We start from the raw sequence: 22,684 nt of genomic DNA on the forward strand, positions 1-22,684 counted from the left end.
AAAGGCAATATCGGAGGTGTATGGTGATTGGACGATCTCTTATTCTAAACTTCCTAAATTTTTAAGTGATTTGATGCATTTTAATCCAGGCACGAGTGCTTCAATTGAATCTGTGATCGATGTTACAAAACTCCACACGTTGGTGTTTAAGCGTGTATGGTGAGCATTCAAACCGATAGTTGATGGGTGGCAACATGCTCGACCAGTTATCAGTATTGATGGTACGTTCTTGAAAGGAAGATATAATGGGAAATTATTAATTGCAATGGGATCTGATTCTAATAACCATCAATACCCACTTGCTTATGCTATAGTCAATGAAGAAACAACTGCCAACTGGTCAAGGTTTCTACGTCGCCTTCGTAGATTTATATGTCGAAGTAGAACGGGAGTGTGCATAATTTCAGACCGTCATGTTGGAATCATTGAAGCAATGAAGAAAGAACAAAATGGCTTCACTGGAGACATGGGTATACATCGTTTTTGTCTCTACCATGTCCGTAGTAATTTTAGTTCAGCCTATCCTGGATCACATTTGAAGATGTTATGCTGGGTGGCCGGAAATAATAGTCAAGTGAGAAAATTCGAAGATGCGATGAGACAAATCAAAGAGCTTAATCCCGATGTTGAAAATTTGTTACGAAATATTCCATTAAAGATGTGGACTATGTCTCACGATGGAGGATATCGTTACGGTCAAGCAACAACAAATATGGTCGAAAGTTTCAATGGTATCTTAAGGTCTGCTCGTTTTCTTCCGATCACGTCAATGGTGGAATATATATTACTGCTCTGTAAAACTTGTTGCAGAAAGGCGTACTCAAACTTTGAATGATCTTCAAAATGGGCATACTTATTGCAATATGTCAAGAAAATTATTTGAAAATATCGAAAGCAAGGCATCAGCACACACAATTATTCTATACAATGAGCAAAGTGGAATCTTTGAGGTGACTACTGCACGTTACAGAACTAATAATGGTTTTTGTGGAAAGGTGGCAACAAACATATCGTTGACCTATGTAAAGGTTTTTGTTTTTGTGGAAAATGGTGCTGATATCACTCTCCATGTTCACATATAGTTGTTGGTTGTATAGTATGCAATATCGATTGTGTTAAATACATCGATACATATCACAATCTAACAACACTTTTTGAGATGTGCAGTATGATTTTCACCCCATACCTAATGAATCATATTGGACGTTCCCAATAGCACATGATTGGGAGAAATATGGTAATCTTGTTCCCAATGAAAATTTGAGAAAGAAGAAAAACCAACGAGGTCAAAGACAGCGTATTCGAACCGAAATGGATAACCCACGAAGAACCATCATTTGTGGGAGGTGTGGCCAAGAAGGTCATACGAGACGTAGCCAACGTTGTCCTGAGCAAAATCGTCAATAATTTAAATAATTACACTATATAAAATGAGAATTGAAATGTAAATATATATATTAAAATATAAATAATTAAATTTATAAAAAAATAATTTAAATTATATATCAAAATATAAATAATTAAATTTATAAAAATAATAATTTAAAATATATATCAAAATATAAATAATTTAGTTTATATAAATAATAATTTAAATATATATATATATATATATATATATATATATATATATATATATATAATAAATTTGAAAGGTAAAAAAAAATGAGTTTGAATAGTAAATCAGATTAGTTTGGAAATGATTGAACAAACTATGTTAGTTTGGGAAAGTGAATGCCAAAAACAAGGTTACTTCCCTGAAGTACGCCAAATTTATAAAGTTTGAAGAAAAAACATAAAAAAATTTAAAATTAGTAATATCGAAATATTAAAAATACAAATAAAAACATCAAAAAAAATTACAAATATCTAATGAGTACATCATTTAACATTACAAAATTACAAATATCTCATAAGAACATCATTTAAATTAGTTTTATTCACACTCCACTTTAAATATCATCACAAATACACTCCACTCCATCTTAAAAAAATATATATATACTTTTAATATTAATATAGTCGGGTTTGAATTTCGCACTCACCATTCCCGACTCCAACCGGGTACCTTCTCCCTCTCCCTATGCCTAACTCCGACCCGATTAAAATACCCGAACACGACTATCGGGTACCCACGGATATCGGATATTCGGGTACCCATAGTCATTCCTAAGTAGAATATTTGAACTCATGTCTTTTGTGTGTTTAAATAGGGATTTTCAAATTCAGATTTGTTATATACAAAATACTACAAAATCTCAGTCATAGAATACATTTCTAGTCACCAAATACTATCCTTAATGTGTGTTACATTTATCCCACTAAGTCAGGAACAGGTCTCTCAAACAACTAAGAATATGATAAACATGAAACCATAATAACAGGGAGATCAATTAGCAATATTATCTCCTAAAAACAAAAAGGGTCTGAAAATGCTCTTATAAACAATCAATCCAAAATTATTATTATTATTAAATAATAAAGTAAAGTAATAAAATAAAGGGTCTGGTTCGGGTTGACCCAGACACGTTTCCTTGTGTGGGTCTTACAAATGCTCCACCACCAATATTTCCTGCCTCCCACCTTCTTCTTGAGTAACCGTCTAATCAATTAGATAATTATTCATATTTTTTAATTATATTTAAAGACAACATAGTTTTAAAAAAGTTACTCCAAATGCTTTATAAGAAATCATTGTTAAAGATCAGCATAACAATCATTAATAATCCCATTTTAATTTAAGTACTTTTAATTAGAATTAAGTTTTAGTTATAAACCTCTTAATCCAAAATCTTTAGTGGATAAAGTATATGTTTAAATATTGATCTAAGACTTTGAGTTTTATTTTTTAAATTTAAAAACAGAAAAAATGGTTTCATTTTCTCCTAAAGTTATTTGAATGAAAACAAGTTGCTAGTTTTCTTTAATTTAAAAATTATTTTTATAAAAATACTTTAAAATATATTAATATATAATAATAAAATAAAAATATTTTAATATTTTAATTAATAAATTTGATTAAAATAATTAATTAAATTTAAATTTTTTAAAAATAAATATATATTTTTTTTAAAATAATTATTAAATTTATCTTACCTCTTGTTTGTAGAAATATATAATTTAGAGAAATTAGTATAGTATAATAAAGTTTGCAAAAATAACATTTTTTTTTTTTATATCTAAAGACAAAAATACTTCTTTGCCGTCCCGCGATGCTGCGTGTGAGTGTAACTCGAATGATTGACGTGATAATGTTTGTAAATATATTCTCGCGTGACGCGATAATATTTGCAAAAATGATCTCGCGTCACACGAAAGGGTGTGTCGCGTCACGCGAAGTCATTTTTACCAACATCGTCACGTCAGGCGAAGTCATTTTTATAAACATTATTACGTCATGCGATTTCATTTTTATAAACATTATCAGTAATCTGCAGCGTATAACGTGAAAGAGTATATTCGTCCAAAATGATTCATTTCCTCAAATTTCCTTTGATAATTTAAATTTTGTTTGACTATTAATTAATTAAATTCTATATATTTAGAATGATTAGTATTAAATTGAATTAATAAATTAAGATTAAGATGCGCGTGCAGCGCACTGTAAAGAAGTAAAAGAATTTCAGAGAATCGTCATCAAAAGACAGTAGAGAGAAAAAGAGAATTGCGAATCAGCATTCACAGTAGTAGTAAAAGAAGTTATGAAAAGGCGCGCCGAAGAAGAAGAAGAAGCTGTAGTATCTTTACCTCTCATACAACAACACCAACTTCTTCTTCTTCCTCCTCTGTTCATTATCAATCACTCCATTCCAGTTTCCACATCAAAATCTCTCTAAAAAATGTCCAAATCCACACTCAAAACGGAATCCTCAATCAATCCAAATGATTACAAGCATAGTCCAGTTCATTACGCCGTCGCTACAGGTGACCACGCCAATCTATCTCGAATCATCTCCTCTCTCCCTCGCCTAAACGATCTATCATCCAAGATACTACAATCCGAATCCGAATCCCTTGCACAGGAACGACTCGCCGATAAGATATCCACCGTCATTGACCGCCGTGACAATCCTAACAGAGAGACGCCGTTACATCTAGCAGTCAGACTAAACGATGTGTTCGTAACTCAGATTCTAACATCAGCCGGCGCTAACATTTCACTTCAGAATGCATCCGGTTGGAATGCATTACAAGAAGCTATAATGCGACGTTGTTCTGATGTCGCGGCGGTTCTTCTTCATTATCAGCATCTTGATGCTTGGTATAAGTGGCGGAGAAGGTTGCCGAGGATAATTGCTGCTCTACGGAGAATGAGAGATTTCTATATGGAGATTACGTTTCATTTTGAGAGTTCAATTGTTCCGTTTGTAGGTAAAATTGCACCGTCTGATACTTATAAGATTTGGAAAACTGATGGAAATCTAAGAGCTGATACTTCGCTTGCTGGATTTGATGGAATGAAAGTACAGAGAGCTGATCAGAGTTTTCTATTCCTTGGCGATGGGGATGCGGATCATGGAATTCCGTCTGGTTCGTTGTTGGTTATAAATAGAGATGAACGAAAGATATTTGATGCATTTGAGAACGCTGGAACTCCTATGAGTGAATTTGATATTGCTGGACTCTGTTCTCAAACTAGCGTATGTCGACCTGGAATGGACGTTACGCAGGCTGAACTCGTTGGTAGAACGAATTGGAGACGGCAGGAGAAGACTGAGAATGTAGGTGAATGGAAATCCAAGGTATATGAAGTTCATAATGTCGTCTTCAGCTATCGATCGAGGAAAATCATTGGAGTAGACTCCGATCATGCAGGCAATGAACAGCAGGTTCTCCCGCTTAAGATTGAAGAAGACTCGGAAGACGGATTCCTCGTAGCTGAGATTCCACATAGCCATCGCCACAGTAGTTTCGTTCCTCCTCGTGAGGATCGTCGTCACAGCAGCTTTGTTCGTGAGGAGAATGACATTGTATTAGTATCTAGGAAGAGTGTGGACAATATCCCCTGTTTTACTGGATCAGAGAAACGGAGTCGACAACCCTCAGTGAAGGCGGCGATGGTTCCTCCGCCGCAGACGAAAGATAAGGAATATTTGAAGAGCTTGAAGCCGTCGATATGGCTGACGGAACAGTTTCCATTGAAGACGGAAGAGTTGCTTCCATTACTTGACATTCTAGCTAACAAGGTGAAAGCAGTGAGACGAATGAGAGAGCTGCTCACGACGAAGTTTCCACCTGGAACTTTTCCTGTAAAGGTAAGTGTGAAATCAGTAATTAAGAGATACCCATTTGATTTCTGCCATTTTTTGGGGATTTCACTTTTCCTTCTTTTGATGGGTTTGCTTTGCTCAAGCAAGAAACTTTTAGTGGGGTGTGGATGATCAATTATTTGTTTTGATTTGTTGTTTGAACATACAGTTGGCTATTCCAGTGTTGCCCACAGTGAGAGTGGTAATAACATTCACAAAGTTCATCGAGCTTCAGCCAAGGGAACAATTCTATACACCATTATCAAGTCCAAGGTTTCTTGGATGTGGAATAGGTGATGAAGAAGAGAATTGCAGGTCTAGTTCATCATCATCATCATCATCAAAGCAGATGAAGTTTTGTTTGCCTAATACAGCTGAGAATGAATCTGAACCATTTGCAATACCAAATGGATATAGGTGGGGTAGTTTTGATGAGAAAACTAAGAAACCACCCAAGAAGTCAGGATCCAAGCCTAACAGGAAGACAACAAATTAAGGGGTAAAATGAAAGGCAGGGTTTTGGTACATGGGGTGATGTGGGTCAGTAATTGTATAATGGTGAAAAAGAGAGTCAAAGAAGGACAATAGACAAGGATTTTGCTTTTTTGAATGGGAATCTTCTATTATTAGATTGAAAGCTTTAACCTTTGTCTCACTCAAATTCAATTCTTTCACTTTTATAAATATAATATTAGCTTTGCCTTCATTTAAATTCAAAATATACCTTCATTATTGTCCTTTTTTTTCTGCTTTTTTTTATTCTTTTTTTTATGTTTTTCCTTTTTTATACTATTTTCATTTTTCTTGAGTCTCTTGTATCTTTTACAAAAGGGAACCCTCCACTTCTAAAAAAGAATTATGTGGAATTGCACTCATTAGTTAATGAGTTATGGACGTTCCATTTAAATTTTTTATTCTTTATCATGTATTATTGTGAATTATGAGATTCTTCCATAATTAAGTTGGTTCTGTGTTAGGTTTTCTTGAGTTGAGGCATTTGTGTATCTCTCCAATCTTTATGTTTATTTATATTTCTTTTTACATGATTTTTCTACAATGATGAGTTTCTTTAATGTTTAATTTTCAAAGTGTCTGGATTACCGGGTCGAAACTGGGTCGAAAGCTGTGGTTAATTTGGATATATATGTGAGAATAAATGAATACTTGAGTCGAATTGTGGGTGACTCGCACATAAACTTAAAACGGTTAAAAATAAAATTAAAAATACTATATATATTTTCAAATTTGCAACCTAACAAAATAAAACAAAAACAAAACAAGTATAACCCTTTAACCAATAAGACTAATAAAATTTTATATTTTTAATTCAACATCAAAATTGATAAACGCGAGACATTTTAATATTATAAGTTTAACTTTTTAACTAATATATATATATAATTAATGATACTTAATTTTTAAAGTGTCCGAATTGTCGAGTCGAGATGTATGATTAATTTGGATATATATATATATATATGTGAGTAAATGAATACTTTGATCGAATTGTAAGTTGACCTACCTATAAACTTAAAAATGCTATTACATTTTTACCGTAATTTTTTTCCACAATATTTTATATAATTACTTGTGTAAATGCACAGACTACATTCTAATTAGTTAATTTAGTTTAGGGGTATGTATTATTGATATATTTTGTTTAGAATTTAACTTTATAAACTAAAATAATTTATTATTCAAATTCAATTTTTTTTATTTTTAATTCTTTTTAATATTTAACAATTATAACTTATTATTAAATAAATTATAAATTTAATTATTTATATTATATATATTTTTAAATTATTGTTACTAAATTTGATTATTTATATTTTAATTGTTTTATTTTATTTTAGTTATTTAAATTTTAATATATATATATATATATACATTTAAATATTTTATATAATATAATGCTAATAAATTTAAAATTTTGATAACAATATAATAACTTAATAATTTATAAAAATATTACAATAATCTATTATTAAATTATTGACAATCTTGTTTAGGACATTGTTGAGTATTTTATGAGATTCTTGGATACACCTCTCAAAAATTATTATCTTTAGTGATTTATCTACGATGAGGTTAAAGTCAATGCATTTGAACTAAGATTGTACTACAATTTTGGACCATTAGAGTGGGTTATATGTCTATTTCAATTTTTGTTATTTGCAAATTATATTTTGTTAAATCTCTTTTTCCTTAAAGAGAAGTTATAACCCATATACTTTTATGGGTTTAGCTCATAAGCTAAACTCACCCCAATTACATATATGAATAAGATTGTGAAAAGCTTAGTTTACTGTATTTTGATTTTCCTTCGTTGTCTTCAATTCTCGGACTATTAGGCATATTAACAATATTCTATTCTCATCCCTATTTTTTAAGAACTCTTAATCCTAGTTACAGATTTAAATCGTAACAACTTTGTATTAGAGAACTGTGATAGATGTTCTTAAAGCCCTAATCGAAGGCCTGACCCAATAATTAACTTTTATACAAGTTTCCCTACAACAAAACATGACTGAATTGAGTAATAATATGGACAAAAGGTTCAATGCCACAAAAGATAGACATCCATAGAAGGAGGGTATGTTCCTGACCATGAACCACGTCCGAAGACTTATGATGATGTTGCTTACCATGGCCCTCCCCCGAATAGGCCCTTCCATCGTAGCTAACAATATGTTCCTCCAACCCGACTCACTAATGTTGATTTCCCTCGGTTCGATATGACCGATGTGGAGGGTTGGCTTATATCTGCTAAGTAGTTCTTTAGAGTGGACAAGACTAATGATGCAATTAAACTTGACATTGCTCTCATTCACTATACTAGTAAAGCAAGAATGTGATATGGGTTATATCTTCAGCAACGTAACCATAGAGAAGTCATGACATTGGAGGTGTTCAAGAGAGACCTTTTGATGTAGTTTGGGCCTTCCATACATGTCATTTCCATGAGACAATTGATGAACCTGAAACATGTCAGTTCTGTTCAATAATACAATCTCCAATACATGTCAATTTTCCAAAAAATGTATAGTATGACGAGGGAGTTTGTTATAGACTGCTACTTGTTTGAGTTGAGGGAGGAAATCACAAATTTTATTAGAATGTGTTTTTTCGGATCCTTAAATGAAGTCATATCGATGACCAAGGTCTAAGAAGCGACATACAGGTCCTTGCTGAGCAGCGGGCAATTGTACAACGTTGAACCGTCGCTGCTGCCCAAGCCATTCAATGTTAACATGACCTGGCCAAGCACCAATCGGACTAACGACCTCAAGCATTCTTTCCATGTGTCTTCTTTCAACATAAACTAAAGCTACATGAAACAAATAGACCCGACTGTAATGGATGAAAAGAGGGGAAAAGACCTATGTTACACTTGCAGTGAAAAGTGGGAACCTAACCACATGTGTAAATCAAAGTTATTCATGATCTCGGCTAATAACCAAAAATACTTACTATATTTTCAAAAACCCACTCTAGAGTCGGTTTTTGATGATCTTCCTTTGCAGTTTGACGTAGTGGAAGAGCCTGTCATTTCCTTGTATGCATTGATCGATTCTAATAATTTTTAGACACTCCAAATCCTCGGTAAGATCGGGAACTTGCTAGTGTGATCCTGATTGATACAAGCAACACCCATAACTTCATAAATAATATGATTATAAAGAAAATAAGTCACGATACTATTCCCACCTAAGTGCTGTCAGTTCGAGTGACAAATGACTCCAACATATTATGCTCTAACATTTGCCAAGACCTGAAATTGTCAATGGAGGGAAAGGATTACCAAACATATATGAAGGTGTTTACCATGGAAGGGTACAATATTGTGTTAAGCATCGAGTGGATGATTACTTTAGGCCCTGCATCTTGGAATTTCAAAAAGTTGACCTCTCTCTTATAAGAAGCAAAGGGAGAGATAGTGTCTTGTAGGGTATACCTCATGCACATATCAACCTGATACAAGACAATCAGCTAGAGAAGTCATTAAAGAAATACAATGTTGCTGCTATGGTTCAAATAAGGAGTAAGTATGAAGGCCAATTTATTTCACTTACTATAATGACATTTAAAAAGATTCATGGGGATCTTCAATGAATGCTCGAAAACTTCAACACACTATTCCAGCAACCTGAAGACCTATCACCAATTAGGGAATAATATCATTGAATCCAATTAAAAGAAGACACAAAAACTATGTGCATGTGCTCATATTGGTACCCTGACACGCGGAAGATAAAATTGAGCAATTAGTCAATGATTTACTGGACAAGGGAGTAATTAGAAGTCATGGCTCTTTTGTTGCCCCTATGGTGTTGGTCCGAAGAAGGACTTGTCATGGGTTTTTGATGACACCCTAATGTATAGTAGGAGCTGGAAGGAGTTTTTTTTTTTATATCTACACCAAGTCTTGACAACATTGCAACAATAAATGTTATTCCTCAACAAAAGAAAATGTAGCTTATAGTGCAAACACATTTCCTACAAGGGCCATATATTGAATGAAAATGGCCAGTTCCGCAATCAATAAAACAATTAAAAAGATGTTATCGAAGGTTTATCAAGGATTGCAGTTCCATAGCCCGACCCTTTACGACCCTACTGAAAAAATCTCGGAACCGCATTAAATAGTTACAGAACAACGAGAGAAAATAGTTCTCTTTAGAGATTGGAGGATGGGTATTGGAGACTGACCAGGCCAAGGTCTCTTCGTCGAGGACGACACATATTTGAAGAGGGGATAATGCTACAATTCTGGACAGTTAGGGTTGGTTATATGTCTGTTTCAATTTCTGTTATTTGCAAACCATATTTTGTTACATCAATTTTCTCTCTTTGAGCAGTTGTAACTGAATACTTTTATATATAAGCTAAACTCACCCCAATTGTAAATATAAATAAGATTATAAAAAACTTAGCTTACTGTATTTTGATTTTCTCTAATCGTATTCAATTCTCGGACTATTAGATATACTAACAATATTCACTTCTCATCCCTATTTCATCTTCTTTGTCTGGACCTTTTCATTTCTTATTCTTTTGATGTCCTTTAAATAATAGATTTAATCTTGGTTCTTGAGATCAAGAACTCTTAAAAGAGATAATGCTAACTTTTTTTTTATGAATTATTAAGTTATTATATTTTTTTTGATTTAAATGTTTTAAATTTATTAGTATTTTATTAATTATTTGTGAGAATAATGAGGTGAATATTTATTATATAATATAAAATAATAATTTAAATTTATAAATATATATGTATTAAAATATAAATAATTAAATTATAAAAAAATAATTAAATTATATATATATATATATTAAAATATAAATAATCAAATTTATTAAAATAATATATATATATATATATATAATATAATATAAATAATTAAATTTAAGATGTATTTAATAATAAGTTATATTTGTTAGATGTAAAAATAAAATTTAGATAAAATAAATCTGAGTAAAATATATTAACGTAATTTAGAATGAATCATCAAAGTGTAATAAGCGGTTTTCATGTCCAAACCATTTACGTCAATTTATTAAATTTTAACTCGTTGATCGGTTTGTCATTTGAATGGTTAAAAGATTTGTTAATAATTAAAAGATTATTTGATTGGTTTAATCTGTTTGATGCACTACAAACTTATTAAAATAGATTAAATATATATATCAATAACAAATTATATATATTTTCATGAACAAATACCAATAATAATAAGATTCTATAACATAATTAATAAATTACTAGTATAATTTTCAAAACACCAAAATATTATATTAATATGTTTTTTTATTAAACATTACACTCAAAATTAATCAACAATTTTGAAATTAAATTTGTCTATTAATAATAGTTATTATTTTTTTAATAAGAGTTGGCTTAAAAGACAAAAAGTCACGAGTTCGATTGCATCTAGAAACGTTTTGAGTTTAAGCGGGGAGTCATGCTAGCTCTCATTTTTCCAAAAAAAATAGTTATATATATATATATAATGATGCTTAATTTTCAAAGTTTCGGATTTTCGAGTCGAGAGTTGTGGTTAATTTGAATATATATGTGAGCGTAAATAGATACTTGGGTCGGATTGTGGGTTGACCCACCCATAAACTTAAAACGGTTAAAAATAAAATAAAAAATGATATATGTATGGTATGTTTCGAACATGCAACCTAATATAACAATTAGAACCTTTTAACCAACTAAGCTAATAAGACTTTATATTTTAAATTAAACACCAAATTTGATGAAATCGAGAAATTTTAACAACTTCAACTTTTTAACAAGTTCAACTTTTTAACTAACTAATTAATATATATATATATATATATATATATAATATGATGCTTAATTTTCAAAGTGTCCAGATTGCCGGATCGAGAGCTGTAGTTAATTTGGATATATATGTGAGAGTAAATTGATACTTGAGTCGAATTGTGGGTTGACCCGTTCATAAACTTAAAACGATTAAAAATAAAATTTAAATAACTCGTACAAATATCATTACTCATGCAAATGCACGTGCTAGTTATTTTTAATAGTCAATTAACCAATTAAGTTCATGATATTCTCTCATTATTATTACTTTAAATGTATGTTATGATTTAATAGTTATAATACTCTATTCATCATTACCGGTTTAATGTTCGATTTTTGTTTCCGTCTTATTTAAATATTACCTTTTAAATCATGGGTCGTTTTGAATGATGTCAGTGGTGTTGAACCGACAAACCGAATTGTTTGTATTAATTTAGTAAAAAGAAAATCGTAATGAATTAAATTTGACTAATTATTTTTTATATTCAATTTGATTTAAACGGTTCAGTTCGATTTAAACAATTTGATGAATATTCAAAAAGTATTTTTTTCCGCAAATAAGAAAAAAAATTATATTTCAAATTTTCTTAAAAATCTTGATATTCACACCATTTTATTTAGAAAGTTGAATCCTATAATGTTATATTGAAAAACCACCTGGTACTATAATCTCCTTAATTTTATGTTTATTTATTTCTTTTTATGTGATTTTTTTCTCCAGTTTCAATTTTATTATTATTATAATTGTTTAAAAATGGTTAGAGATGGAGTGAAATTGAATTTAAATTTAAAGTTTTATTATATTTATTAATATATATTTAAAAATACTTATAACTGGAGTGAAACGAATACATTATTATTATATTTGTTAATATATATACACAAACATACCTATATAAAATACTTAGATTGATTTGAACTGAAAATTTGTTAATATATATATATATATATTATATTATGGATTTAGTCTTCGAATTATTATAAAAATAAAAGTAATATAAATATTATTTCATCTAAAAAAATTATTTGTGACTATTTTTTTTTTCTAACTCCTAATAGAGGTGTTTACCAACAATGTTACGAAGAAGATCATTTTGTAACAAATGAATAAAAAATGATGTATTTTCTTTTTTGTTTTCAACATCATAAACCATAAATAAAATTATTTCATTTGGCACTACATTTCAAAAAATAATTAAATGAAATTTTGTTGAATAAGGTATGGGTTACGATGAACAATAAATGATTAGCTTTTTGTACTTTGTTATTATGCAAGTATTTAGTTAGTGAGAAATATTGATTTTTTTTTTTTAGATATAATGGTACTGAGTTCCATTTCCATATTTGGTAAAATTAAATATTTGTGTTATTAATTAATAAAATAAGTAATTCAAAATGTCACGAGTTCGATTAAATTCCGAAACATATCTATGGGGTGTAAGGCTAGTTTTTTTAATTATAAAAAAATATTTGAAATAAAAAAAAAAGTTTGGTTTAAATGATTAATTATTTTAAGTTCATTAATACTTAAAATTAGCTTTAGTTGAAACAAAAGGATAAAGGGTCAGTCTCAAGTTTGGAAGGTCCTAATAAAAAAAAAATCTTATTTTTTATTTAAAAACATATAATAATTTTATATTTAGATTAACATAAATAACTAAAATGACTAAATAGTGCTAAATGCTAACTTTGTAACATTAAAAAAAAAAAAAATTAAACTTTTAAAGTACAAATAGTTACAATTTTTTTAGTGGTAGATATAATAGAATGATTTTACAAGTATTGAATTTAAGTAGTACAGAACTGTGTTTATTTGCATATTCAAATAATTATATATTGAGGAGTGATAGAGGAAGGGAATTTGGTGAGGGAATGACGTGGCATCACCTTCATTGGTTGGAAAATGTAAAGGTGGGAGGAAAGAGAGAAAAAAGAGAAATTATTTGATTTTTTCAGCGAATAAGATTATGCCACGTCATTCCCTCACTAAATTCTCTCACCAAATTTCCTCACCTAATCATTTCTCTTATATATTATTCAATTATTTTTAATAAATTATTATATTATACACGGTTTTCATAACCCTTCGTCACGTTTTACTTATTTTTTATATATTTTTTTTATTTAAATTTAGTATTATATATATATATTTTTCATGACATCAGAACTGAAGTGAAAATTTCCTGCAAATTTATTTATAGTTCTTGAGCAACATGAGAAATGAGTCACATTAAAGAAAGATGATAAGATAAGATAAGATAAGATAACGGGAAACAAAGCTTAAAATTATCAAAAAAAAGGTTTTGTAATAAAAAAGATGATGAAAATGCACCATAACGGTAAACAACAAAATGCAAAATTTAACCTTCGTTTGACAACATTTTCTCAAACCGTTTAAACCTGTGAGGAAGCTAACAAATAGGTATGCAAAATGCAATCAACATAGCCCTAAAATAGTGAGTAACACACCAAGCATGCAAACACACAAACAACACAAAATTTTAGCGTGAAAAACCCCTGAATGGGTAAAAACCACGGGATTCCTAGTGCCGCTTAAAATCCACTATCACCAGCAAGAGAGCAATACAAAAGTCTTCTCTAGACAATACTAGAGGCATAAAAATACCCTTAGAAACATGCACATCAAGGATATGGAAACAATCAAAGAACAAAAAAGGAAGAATATCACCAAAATAACTGCTATTGTTTCAGCAACGAAACCCCAACCTCCAGATCTCAGAATCCGATCACCACCGTCCAGAATGTTGGCCCAGAAGTTGTGAAGCTGCTGTCCAAAAATTAGGATGATCCAACGGTGCAAACTCCGGCGATCATAAACACTAAGATTACTGGAACTTGAAGTTTTTCCTCTTTTCTTTCTTGATTTTTCTCTCTCTTTCTCTTGCTCCTATTTCTTACAAAAGAAGCTTTCTCCCCTTTTTATCTTGCTCCCAAATAAGTGTATTAAGTGGGGTCCAAGATGAGCCTATTTGTTGGGCTTTTCCTCATGGACCAAGGAAAACAAAATAACCTAACAAATCTCTCCCTTTTCTTAACAATGAGGAAGAGTTCACCATCCCGGCGATCGAACAATACACCTTTAACTTTTCCCTTGCCAATGCCTTTGTCAACATATTGGAACCATTATCATCGGTGTGAACTTTATCAAGTTCAAACAACCCATCTTCAATAGATTCTCTAATCCAATGATATCGCACATCAATATGTTTCATTCTCTTATGAAACATGAAATTCTTAGCAAGGTGTATTGCACTTTGATTATCACAAAGAACCACGTAGCGTTGTTGATTGAAACCAAGCTTCTGCAAAAATCTTTTCAACCATAATAGTTCTTTGCAAGCTTCCGTTGCTGCCATATACTCAGCCTCTGTTGTCGATAAGGCCACACACTTTTGCAATCTTGATTGCCATGAAACAGTTCCCCCCTGCAAATGTCATCAAATATCCTGAAGTGGATTTCATGTTATCCTTATTTCTAGACATATTAGAATTTGTGTATCCCATAAGCACCGACTTTTCATTTCCAAATGTGATACCCAGTTTGGAAGTACCATGTAGATATCTGAGAATCCATTTAACTGCTTCCTAATGCTTCTTACCAGGATTTGACAGAAACCGACTAACAACACCAACTGTATGAGCTAAATCCGGCCTTGTACACACCATAGCATACATCAAGCTACCAACCGCTGAGGCATATGGAACCTTATCCATATCTTCAATGTCTTCTTTTGAAGTAGGACAATCTTTACTTGTTAGCTTAAAGTTGGTAGTAAGAGGAGAACTAACCACTTTAGCTTTGTCCATGTTGAACCTACAAAACACATTCTCAATGTATCGATCTTGGCAGCTCTATCTCGAGTGATCCGTACCCTAAGAATCTGATTCACTGGCCCCAAGTCTTTCATTGCAAAAGACTTGCTCAACTTCTATTTCAACTTAGAAATTCTTCATACATTCTTGCCAACGATAAGCATGTCATCAACATAAAATAATAAAATGATGAAATCATCATCACCAAACCTTTGAAAGAAAACGCAATGATCTGAATTAGTCTTTCGGTAGCCTTGCTCCCCATAACAGACTCAAACTTCTTATACCACTGTCTTGGTGCCTACTTCAGCTCATATAGACTTTTTTGAAGTCTACACACATAGTCTTCTTTACCTTCTACTTGAAACACTTCAGGTTGCTCCATGTAGATTTCCTTATCTAATTCACCATGAAGGAAAGCAGTCTTGACATCCATCTGCTCAACCTCAAGATCAAGACTGACCGCTAAATCGAGAACCACCCGAATAGAACCCATCTTCACAATTGGAGAGAAAATCTCATCGAAATCAATACCCTTTTTCTGTCGGAATCCTTTGACCACCAATCTAGCTTTGTATCTAGGTTGTGAGGAGAACTCATCGGTCTTCGCCTTATAAACTCACTGATTCTTCAATGCTCTCTTGCCTTTAAGCAACTTCACCAACTCATAAGTATTGTTCTTATACAAGGAATCCATCTCATCCTGCATAGTTTCAACCTATTCTTTCTTGTGCTCATCTTCTATAGCTTCTGCATAACACTCAGGCTCCCCCTCATCAGTGAGAAGAACATACTCATTTGCAGAATAACGTACAGAAGGATGACAATCTCTCGTAGACCGTCTGAGTGGAACACATGGTGGCATGTCTAGAATTAGTAACTCTAGATGAACAACTTCATCTACATCTTGCTCTTGAGCATCAACATCCTCAGCACCATGGTCATCAATAGGAACATCATCTTCAACCTGTGTGTCAACATGTTGTAGAGGAATTGGACCCAAATCAATAAGATCATCACTATGTCGAGGAATTGTCTCTGTCTTCTCAACATCCTTCAAAATCTGATCTTCAATAAACACAACATCCCGACTTCGAACAAGCTTCTTCTGAACTGGATCATAAAGAATATACCCAAACTCTTTTCCCAAAAAAAAGAATATACCCAAACTCATCATCGCCATAGCCGAGGAACGCGCAAATCTTAGACTTCACATCAAGCTTTGACCTTTCATCTTTGAGAATATGCACAAATACCTTGCATCTAAAGACTCACAAGTGACTGTAAGAAACATCTTTGCTGCTCAAAACCCTGTTAGGAACATCAAATTGCAAAGGAACACAAGGGGTTAGATTAATAACATGTACCTCAATGTTCAACGCTTCACCCCAAAAGGAACGTGGCAACCCTGAATGTGAAAGCAAACATCTGACTCTCTCAACCAATGTTCTGTTCATCCGTTCTACTAAGCCATTCAACTGCGGTGTATTTGGAGGAGTCTTTTGATGCCGAATACCATGCTCTCTACAGTAAGTATCAAATGGCTCAATGTATTCACCTCCATTGTCTGTCCAAATACACTTGAGCATTTTTTAGTCTCTCTCTCAACTGAGGCATGAAACTACTTAAACACATTTAAAACTTGGTCTTTAGACTTCAAAGTATAAAACCATACATTCTAGGAGTGGTCATCAATGAATGTGACAAAATATGAGCAACCACCAAGTGTTTTTATCTTCATATGACCACAAACATCGGAATGAACAAGATCAAGTATGTTCTCTCTTTTGTAGGGAGGATGGCTCTTGAAGGAAACTCTGTTTTGTTTACCTGCAAGACAATGAGAACACTTTTTCAACTAGACATCATTTACACCTAATAACACTTCCTTCTTTGATAACAAAGCCATGCCTTTTTCACTAATATGGCCAAGTCTCTTATGTCATATATCAGTTATGTCAGCATTCTCCACAACATTAACAATGCTCTTGGAGATCTTCGATTGTGCCACATACAACTTTGAGCACCTTTTACCTCTTGCCATGATAAAAAAACCACGAGTGAGTATCCACAAACCATTACCAAAGTAGTTATTGTACCCATCATCATCAAGTAAACCTGTAGAAATCAAATTTAATCTCATATCCGGAACATGTTTTACATTTTGTAAAACCAACTCCATCCCAGTATCAAATTTCAAACAAACTTCTCCAATGCCAACAACCTTTGATAGCCCACTATTACCCATCTTGACATCCCCAAAATCACCTAGAGTGTAAGATGAATAAAAATCTCTTCGTGATGTTACATGAAACGAAGCTCCACTGTCAATAACCCAACTCGCCTCATCATGTGCAAAGTTCACCAAATTATCATCACAACAAACAAAGAAATCATTAGCTAGTATTCACTTCAACTTTGTCACCTCCATCATCATCTTTTCTTTTATTGTTTTTTTGGTTGTTGTAGTTTTTCTTATTGTTCTCTTTCTTTGTCTGTCTGCAGAACTTTACTGTGTGCCCCTTTTTACTACAATAGTAACACTCAACATTATCATACTTCCCTTTACCGGAGTTGCTAGTACCACGTTGATTTCCTTTATTACCCAGACCTCTACACTGACTTCCCCCCCACTTTTCAAAGACCAAGACATTTGATTGTGAAGAGGAACCCTGTGACTTTCTTTTCATCTCTTCATTCATAACACTGCCCTTAGCCAATTCTATGGTGATAATACCATCTGATGCAGAGTTGAACAATGATGCCCTAAAAGTCTCCCAAGAATCCAGTAATGTACCAAATAGCCATACACCTTAAATCTCATCATCAAACTTGATACCCATTCCTGAAAGCTGATTCACAATGCCCTGAAATGCATTTAAGTGATCTGTAACAGGAGTGCCATCTTTGTACTATAACTTGATCAATTGTTTAATCAAGAACAATTTATTGTTCCCAGTCTTCCGAGCATACATTTGTTCAAGCTTGTTCCACAAAGTATGAGCATGTGTTTCCCCAATAATATGATTCAGCACATTATCCTCCACCCATTGCCAAATATATCCACAAACTTGTCTATGTAAAATAGTCCTTTCTGCATCAGTTTTATTCTCAGGTTTATCATTAGAAAAAACAGGTAAGTAATAATCTTTTACATATAGGAGATCTTCTATTTTTTCCTTCCAAACATGATAATTAAAACCATTCAAATTAATCATCCTACTTGTATTAGTTTCATCGTTCAAACAGTTCAATTCACAAATAAGAAACCAAGGCACTGATACCACTTTGATGGAAATGCACTACAAAATGCGGAATTTCGTTTGACAACACTTTCCCAAACCGTTTAAACCTGTGAGAAAGCTAACAAATAGGTATGCAAAATGCAATCAACACAGCCCTAAAATAGTGAGTAACACACCAAGCAAGCACACACACAAACAACACAAAATTTTAGCGTGGAAAACCCCTCAATGGGTAAAACCACGGGACACCTAGTGCCGTTTAAAATCCACTATCACCAGCAAGAGAGAAATACAAAAGTCTTCTTTAGACAATACTAGAGGCATACAAATTCATAATACCCTTGGAAACATGCACATCAAGGATATGGAACAATCAAAGAACAAGAAAAGAAGAATATCACCGAAAGAACTTCTACTATTCCAGCAACGAAAACTCCGACCTACAGACCTCAGAATCCGATCTCCACCGTCCAAAATGTTGGCCCAGAAGTTGTGAAGCCGCTGTCCAAAAATTAGGACGATCCAACGGTGCAAACTCCGACGATCATCAAAACACTAAGACTACTGGAACTTGAAGTTTTTCCTCTTTTCTTTCTTGATTTTTCTCTCTCTTTCTCTTGCTCTTATTTCTTGCAAAAGAAGATTTCTCCCCTTTTTATCTTGCTCCCAAATAAGTGTATTAGGTGGGATCCAAGATAGACCTATTTGTTGGGTTTTTCCTCATGGATTAAGGGAAGAAAAAAAACTCAACAAAAGAAGTCTATAAAATGAGAAACAAAACCTAAATGAAACTAAAAAACTCCTAACATCAAATCTAAAGAATGAATTCGAAATCTAAAGAGTGGTAAACAAGACAAAAGAGTAAAATAAGAAGAATTCGCTATAATATAAAATTTTGAAAAAGCTCGAGATAATAAATATGTTTTAACAAGATTATTTAGTTTTGTTAGGCCGTTTCACTTAAAAAATGAAATATTAAAATCATTATTAATTAGTTAATTATTGATATTTAAATTTTATTTAACTTGTATTGTTTCTTATATTTATGTATTATTAGTTAGTTCAATGATTATAAATGTAATATTTTGTCATTATTAAATTTACTTTAATTTATTCAATAAACTGTTTTAGGGTATTTAACTATTTTAATTTTAATAACATAGTAAATAGCTAAACAGTAAGAATCTAATTTGATTCTCATCCAATTCAGAGCTTCTTAAGTTGAAATTGAAACTATAATGGTGATGGTGGTTGAGTTGGCTAGCTTTTTAAATTAAGAAAAAGAATTATTATATTTTCAATAATTTTATTAAAGTTAAAATTTTTTAAATACAAACTTGAAACCACATGTAATTGATTTTGATCTTCTTCCATTTTTTCTTGTAAAATAGGGCAAAACAGGTTTGGGCCAACAACAATAGGGCCTCATGAAATCTTTTATGGGGCCTATAAAGACTGTCCATTAATGAGAACCATGAGATGGATTTTTAATCTTAGAGCTTGTTTGATCTGGGTTATTTGGGAGGTTTTTTAATGGACATTTTTTTTTTTTATCAAAAACTTCATTATTTGAGTTTATAATTGATTGAATTAATAATATTATTTTATATTTAAAATTTATAAAACAAAGTGTTCTAATATGTAAGTGAATTAAATAATATGATTGAAAAAAAAATGATGGGATATAAATATTTTACTGTAAAAAGGATTTTTTCATGTCAAGTTTAAGACCTTTTAAATCATAAGAACATTTGTTTGTATGTCCTTTTAATTATTATATAGCTAGACAAATGTCATTTTTTTTATAATAAAATGGGACCGAGGTTGTTATTAACCTGAGAGAATCGTGTGCTAGATCAGTTCTATCAAAATCTCGAGTTAACTCTTAAAATCTTATTATTTTACGATTTTAGAGAATGTACGAGTTTGATTTTTGGTAAACTCTTAAATAGTTAAACTCTTACGATTTTTAAATTTACGATAATAAGGTTTTACGATTTTAAGAATTCATAGTCAAAGTTAAAATTCATGTAAAGTTAAGAAAAATAAAATAATACTATAGCATGTACTGTTTGTTTTCATGCTTGCGATTTGGAACCTATCACATTGGACCATCAAAGGGACCCCTGGGATCAGACCAGATAGCTAGGCCACCCTTAAATCAAAGGGGACCCTTACTAATAACAAAAATTGAACTTAAATCTTTCCTATAATTAAAGGATTGATTTGAAGCTCACTTATTCTTTTCCATTTTTATAAACTCAGATTTAAAATATACATTTATTAGAAAAACCATGTATAATAAATGATTAAAACAATTTTGAAAAGAAAAATAAATTGAGTAAACAAATAAATAGAAGCAAAAGAGAAAGTAAACAAAGGTCTGACATTAATATCCATTAACACAAAATAAGACAAGCACTTGACAAAGAACCAGTGAGTGACCACATTTCCATTTTAACCATAAAACCCTAACAAATGTCTGACATTAGTATCCATTAACACAAAATAAGACAATCACTTGACAAGGAAACAGTGGCCCCATTTCCATTTTTACCATAAACCCTAATTTACCCCACCCTATGACATTAAACCAAAAAAGAAACAAAGGAACTCTTTAATGGAAGCAATGACATAGTGTAATAACTAGAAACTCAACAACCCATCTAGTAAATTAATTATATATTATCCTAGTACTGTCATCTATAATATTACAGTAAATAAAAGTTACTAGTGGCTCAATGGTAAATTTATTTCTACTCTAGGAAACCAGTTTTAGTGAGAACTGCATTTCTCACTTTACTGAGGTCTCTTCCTTTGAGTGTTCTTCCAGCCCCTTCACACATGGAGAATGATGAAATCTGGGTTCTGCTTAACTTTCTTGCTATGAACTCATGAGGTGGGATCATTTCCTCTTCTTCATCATCATCATCATCACCATCAACATTTTGATCAGCAGCCTGATCATGATAAACAAAATGATCATCATCTTGTTCATGGTCCATCCATGATGCTTTCTTTGCTGTTTTCCTGTAAATTCTAGACCAGTCAGGAATTTCAATGGGAGCTGATGATTGATGATGATGATGATGGATTCCTTTCTTGGTAGAAGAACTGTTAGTCCTAATGGGGATCACTCTAGATGATGAGAAGTTGTTGTTGGATTTTCTGATCTGCTGCTTTGGGCTTGAATCATGATCTGATCTTAATTCCTCTCTCACATTAACTGACCAAATTTCTTCTTCCTGAAGATCCCTATTCTCAAAATAGTAACTGCCGAACCCATCTTCCATTTCTCTCCTCCTTTAAGATTCCCTAAAACTGGCCAGAGTGAAACTAAAAGACCTGACCAACTTAAGACACCCCCCTCCCTTCCCTAGAATATATATATAAAGGAATGAAGATAAAGCCTTGTTTGTTTCTCAGAAAAAGTTTTGTGGATTTCTAGAAAGTTTTAGTAATTAAAAGAGCCTATCTTTTATTTTATTTTTTCCTGGCTAATAACACATATGTTAGCTTTATGCTTACCAGTTATTTTCAGTTTTACTATTTAACACCCACTTTTGAAAGAGGGAGGTATAAGTAAATAACATCAGGAATCTATCTACTACCATGGGTCTGTCAAAGATAGGGACTTTTGAGTGATAAAACACCCCATCATCAAAGGGAAAAATAAATAAAATAAAGTGAGAATTAAACTCACACCTGATATGTGAATAGGTGATGACTCCCCACAGCTACTTGGGCTTGTTTGATGTTAGTTATTTGAGAATTTGTTTTTATGAAAAGATAAGTTAAAATTTTAATTAGTTTAATTATTATAATATTTAAATTTTATAAGAATAAAATGAATGTATTTAATATTTTAATTGATTAATTAAATGATTGAATTATTAAAAAATATATAATGGGATATATGAGTTTTGATTAAAAATTCTCAAATAACCCACACCTAACAACTTCTTGTAGCTGGTTTGATTAACTTTTAACCAAATATTCATATATCACTTTTTCAATAA

At 31.8% G+C, this 22,684-nt stretch overlaps 3 protein-coding genes across 3 annotated transcripts; 2 read left to right on the plus strand and 1 right to left on the minus strand.

Moving 5' to 3' along the window:
* The first annotated feature begins 265 nt into the window (after positions 1 to 265).
* LOC124927021 lies at positions 266 to 1,407 on the plus strand. The gene is made up of 3 exons (XM_047467359.1): positions 266 to 731; positions 811 to 1,070; positions 1,168 to 1,407. The coding sequence occupies exons 1-3, from the start codon at positions 266 to 268 to the stop codon at positions 1,405 to 1,407; spliced, it is 966 nt and encodes a 321-aa protein (XP_047323315.1).
* Positions 1,408 to 3,697: 2,290 nt separating this feature from the next.
* LOC124921121 (ankyrin repeat domain-containing protein 13C-like) lies at positions 3,698 to 5,955 on the plus strand. The gene is made up of 2 exons (XM_047461737.1): positions 3,698 to 5,255; positions 5,419 to 5,955. The coding sequence occupies exons 1-2, from the start codon at positions 3,840 to 3,842 to the stop codon at positions 5,743 to 5,745; spliced, it is 1,743 nt and encodes a 580-aa protein (XP_047317693.1). The 5' UTR covers positions 3,698 to 3,839; the 3' UTR covers positions 5,746 to 5,955.
* Positions 5,956 to 21,032: 15,077 nt separating this feature from the next.
* LOC124921067 lies at positions 21,033 to 22,113 on the minus strand. The gene has a single exon (XM_047461672.1). The coding sequence runs from the start codon at positions 21,956 to 21,958 to the stop codon at positions 21,422 to 21,424; it is 537 nt and encodes a 178-aa protein (XP_047317628.1). The 5' UTR covers positions 21,959 to 22,113; the 3' UTR covers positions 21,033 to 21,421.
* Positions 22,114 to 22,684: the final 571 nt, after the last annotated feature.

This window comes from Impatiens glandulifera, chromosome 1, assembly GCF_907164915.1.
Source record: "Impatiens glandulifera chromosome 1, dImpGla2.1, whole genome shotgun sequence".
NCBI lineage: Eukaryota > Viridiplantae > Streptophyta > Magnoliopsida > Ericales > Balsaminaceae > Impatiens > Impatiens glandulifera.

Bases quoted from the DNA above. Each gene is read 5' to 3' on its own strand.
- LOC124921067 (XM_047461672.1), bottom strand. From the start codon at position 21,958: ATGGAAGATGGGTTCGGCAGTTACTATTTTGAGAATAGGGATCTTCAG.
- LOC124921121 (XM_047461737.1), top strand. From the start codon at position 3,840: ATGTCCAAATCCACACTCAAAACGGAATCCTCAATCAATCCAAATGAT. The intron at 5,256-5,418 runs GTAAGTGTGAAA...TTGAACATACAG, and splicing joins CTGGAACTTTTCCTGTAAAG to TTGGCTATTCCAGTGTTGCC.
- LOC124927021 (XM_047467359.1), top strand. From the start codon at position 266: ATGGGATCTGATTCTAATAACCATCAATACCCACTTGCTTATGCTATA. The intron at 732-810 runs GTATCTTAAGGT...AACTTGTTGCAG, and splicing joins TATGGTCGAAAGTTTCAATG to AAAGGCGTACTCAAACTTTG. The intron at 1,071-1,167 runs GTTCACATATAG...TGAGATGTGCAG, and splicing joins GTGCTGATATCACTCTCCAT to TATGATTTTCACCCCATACC.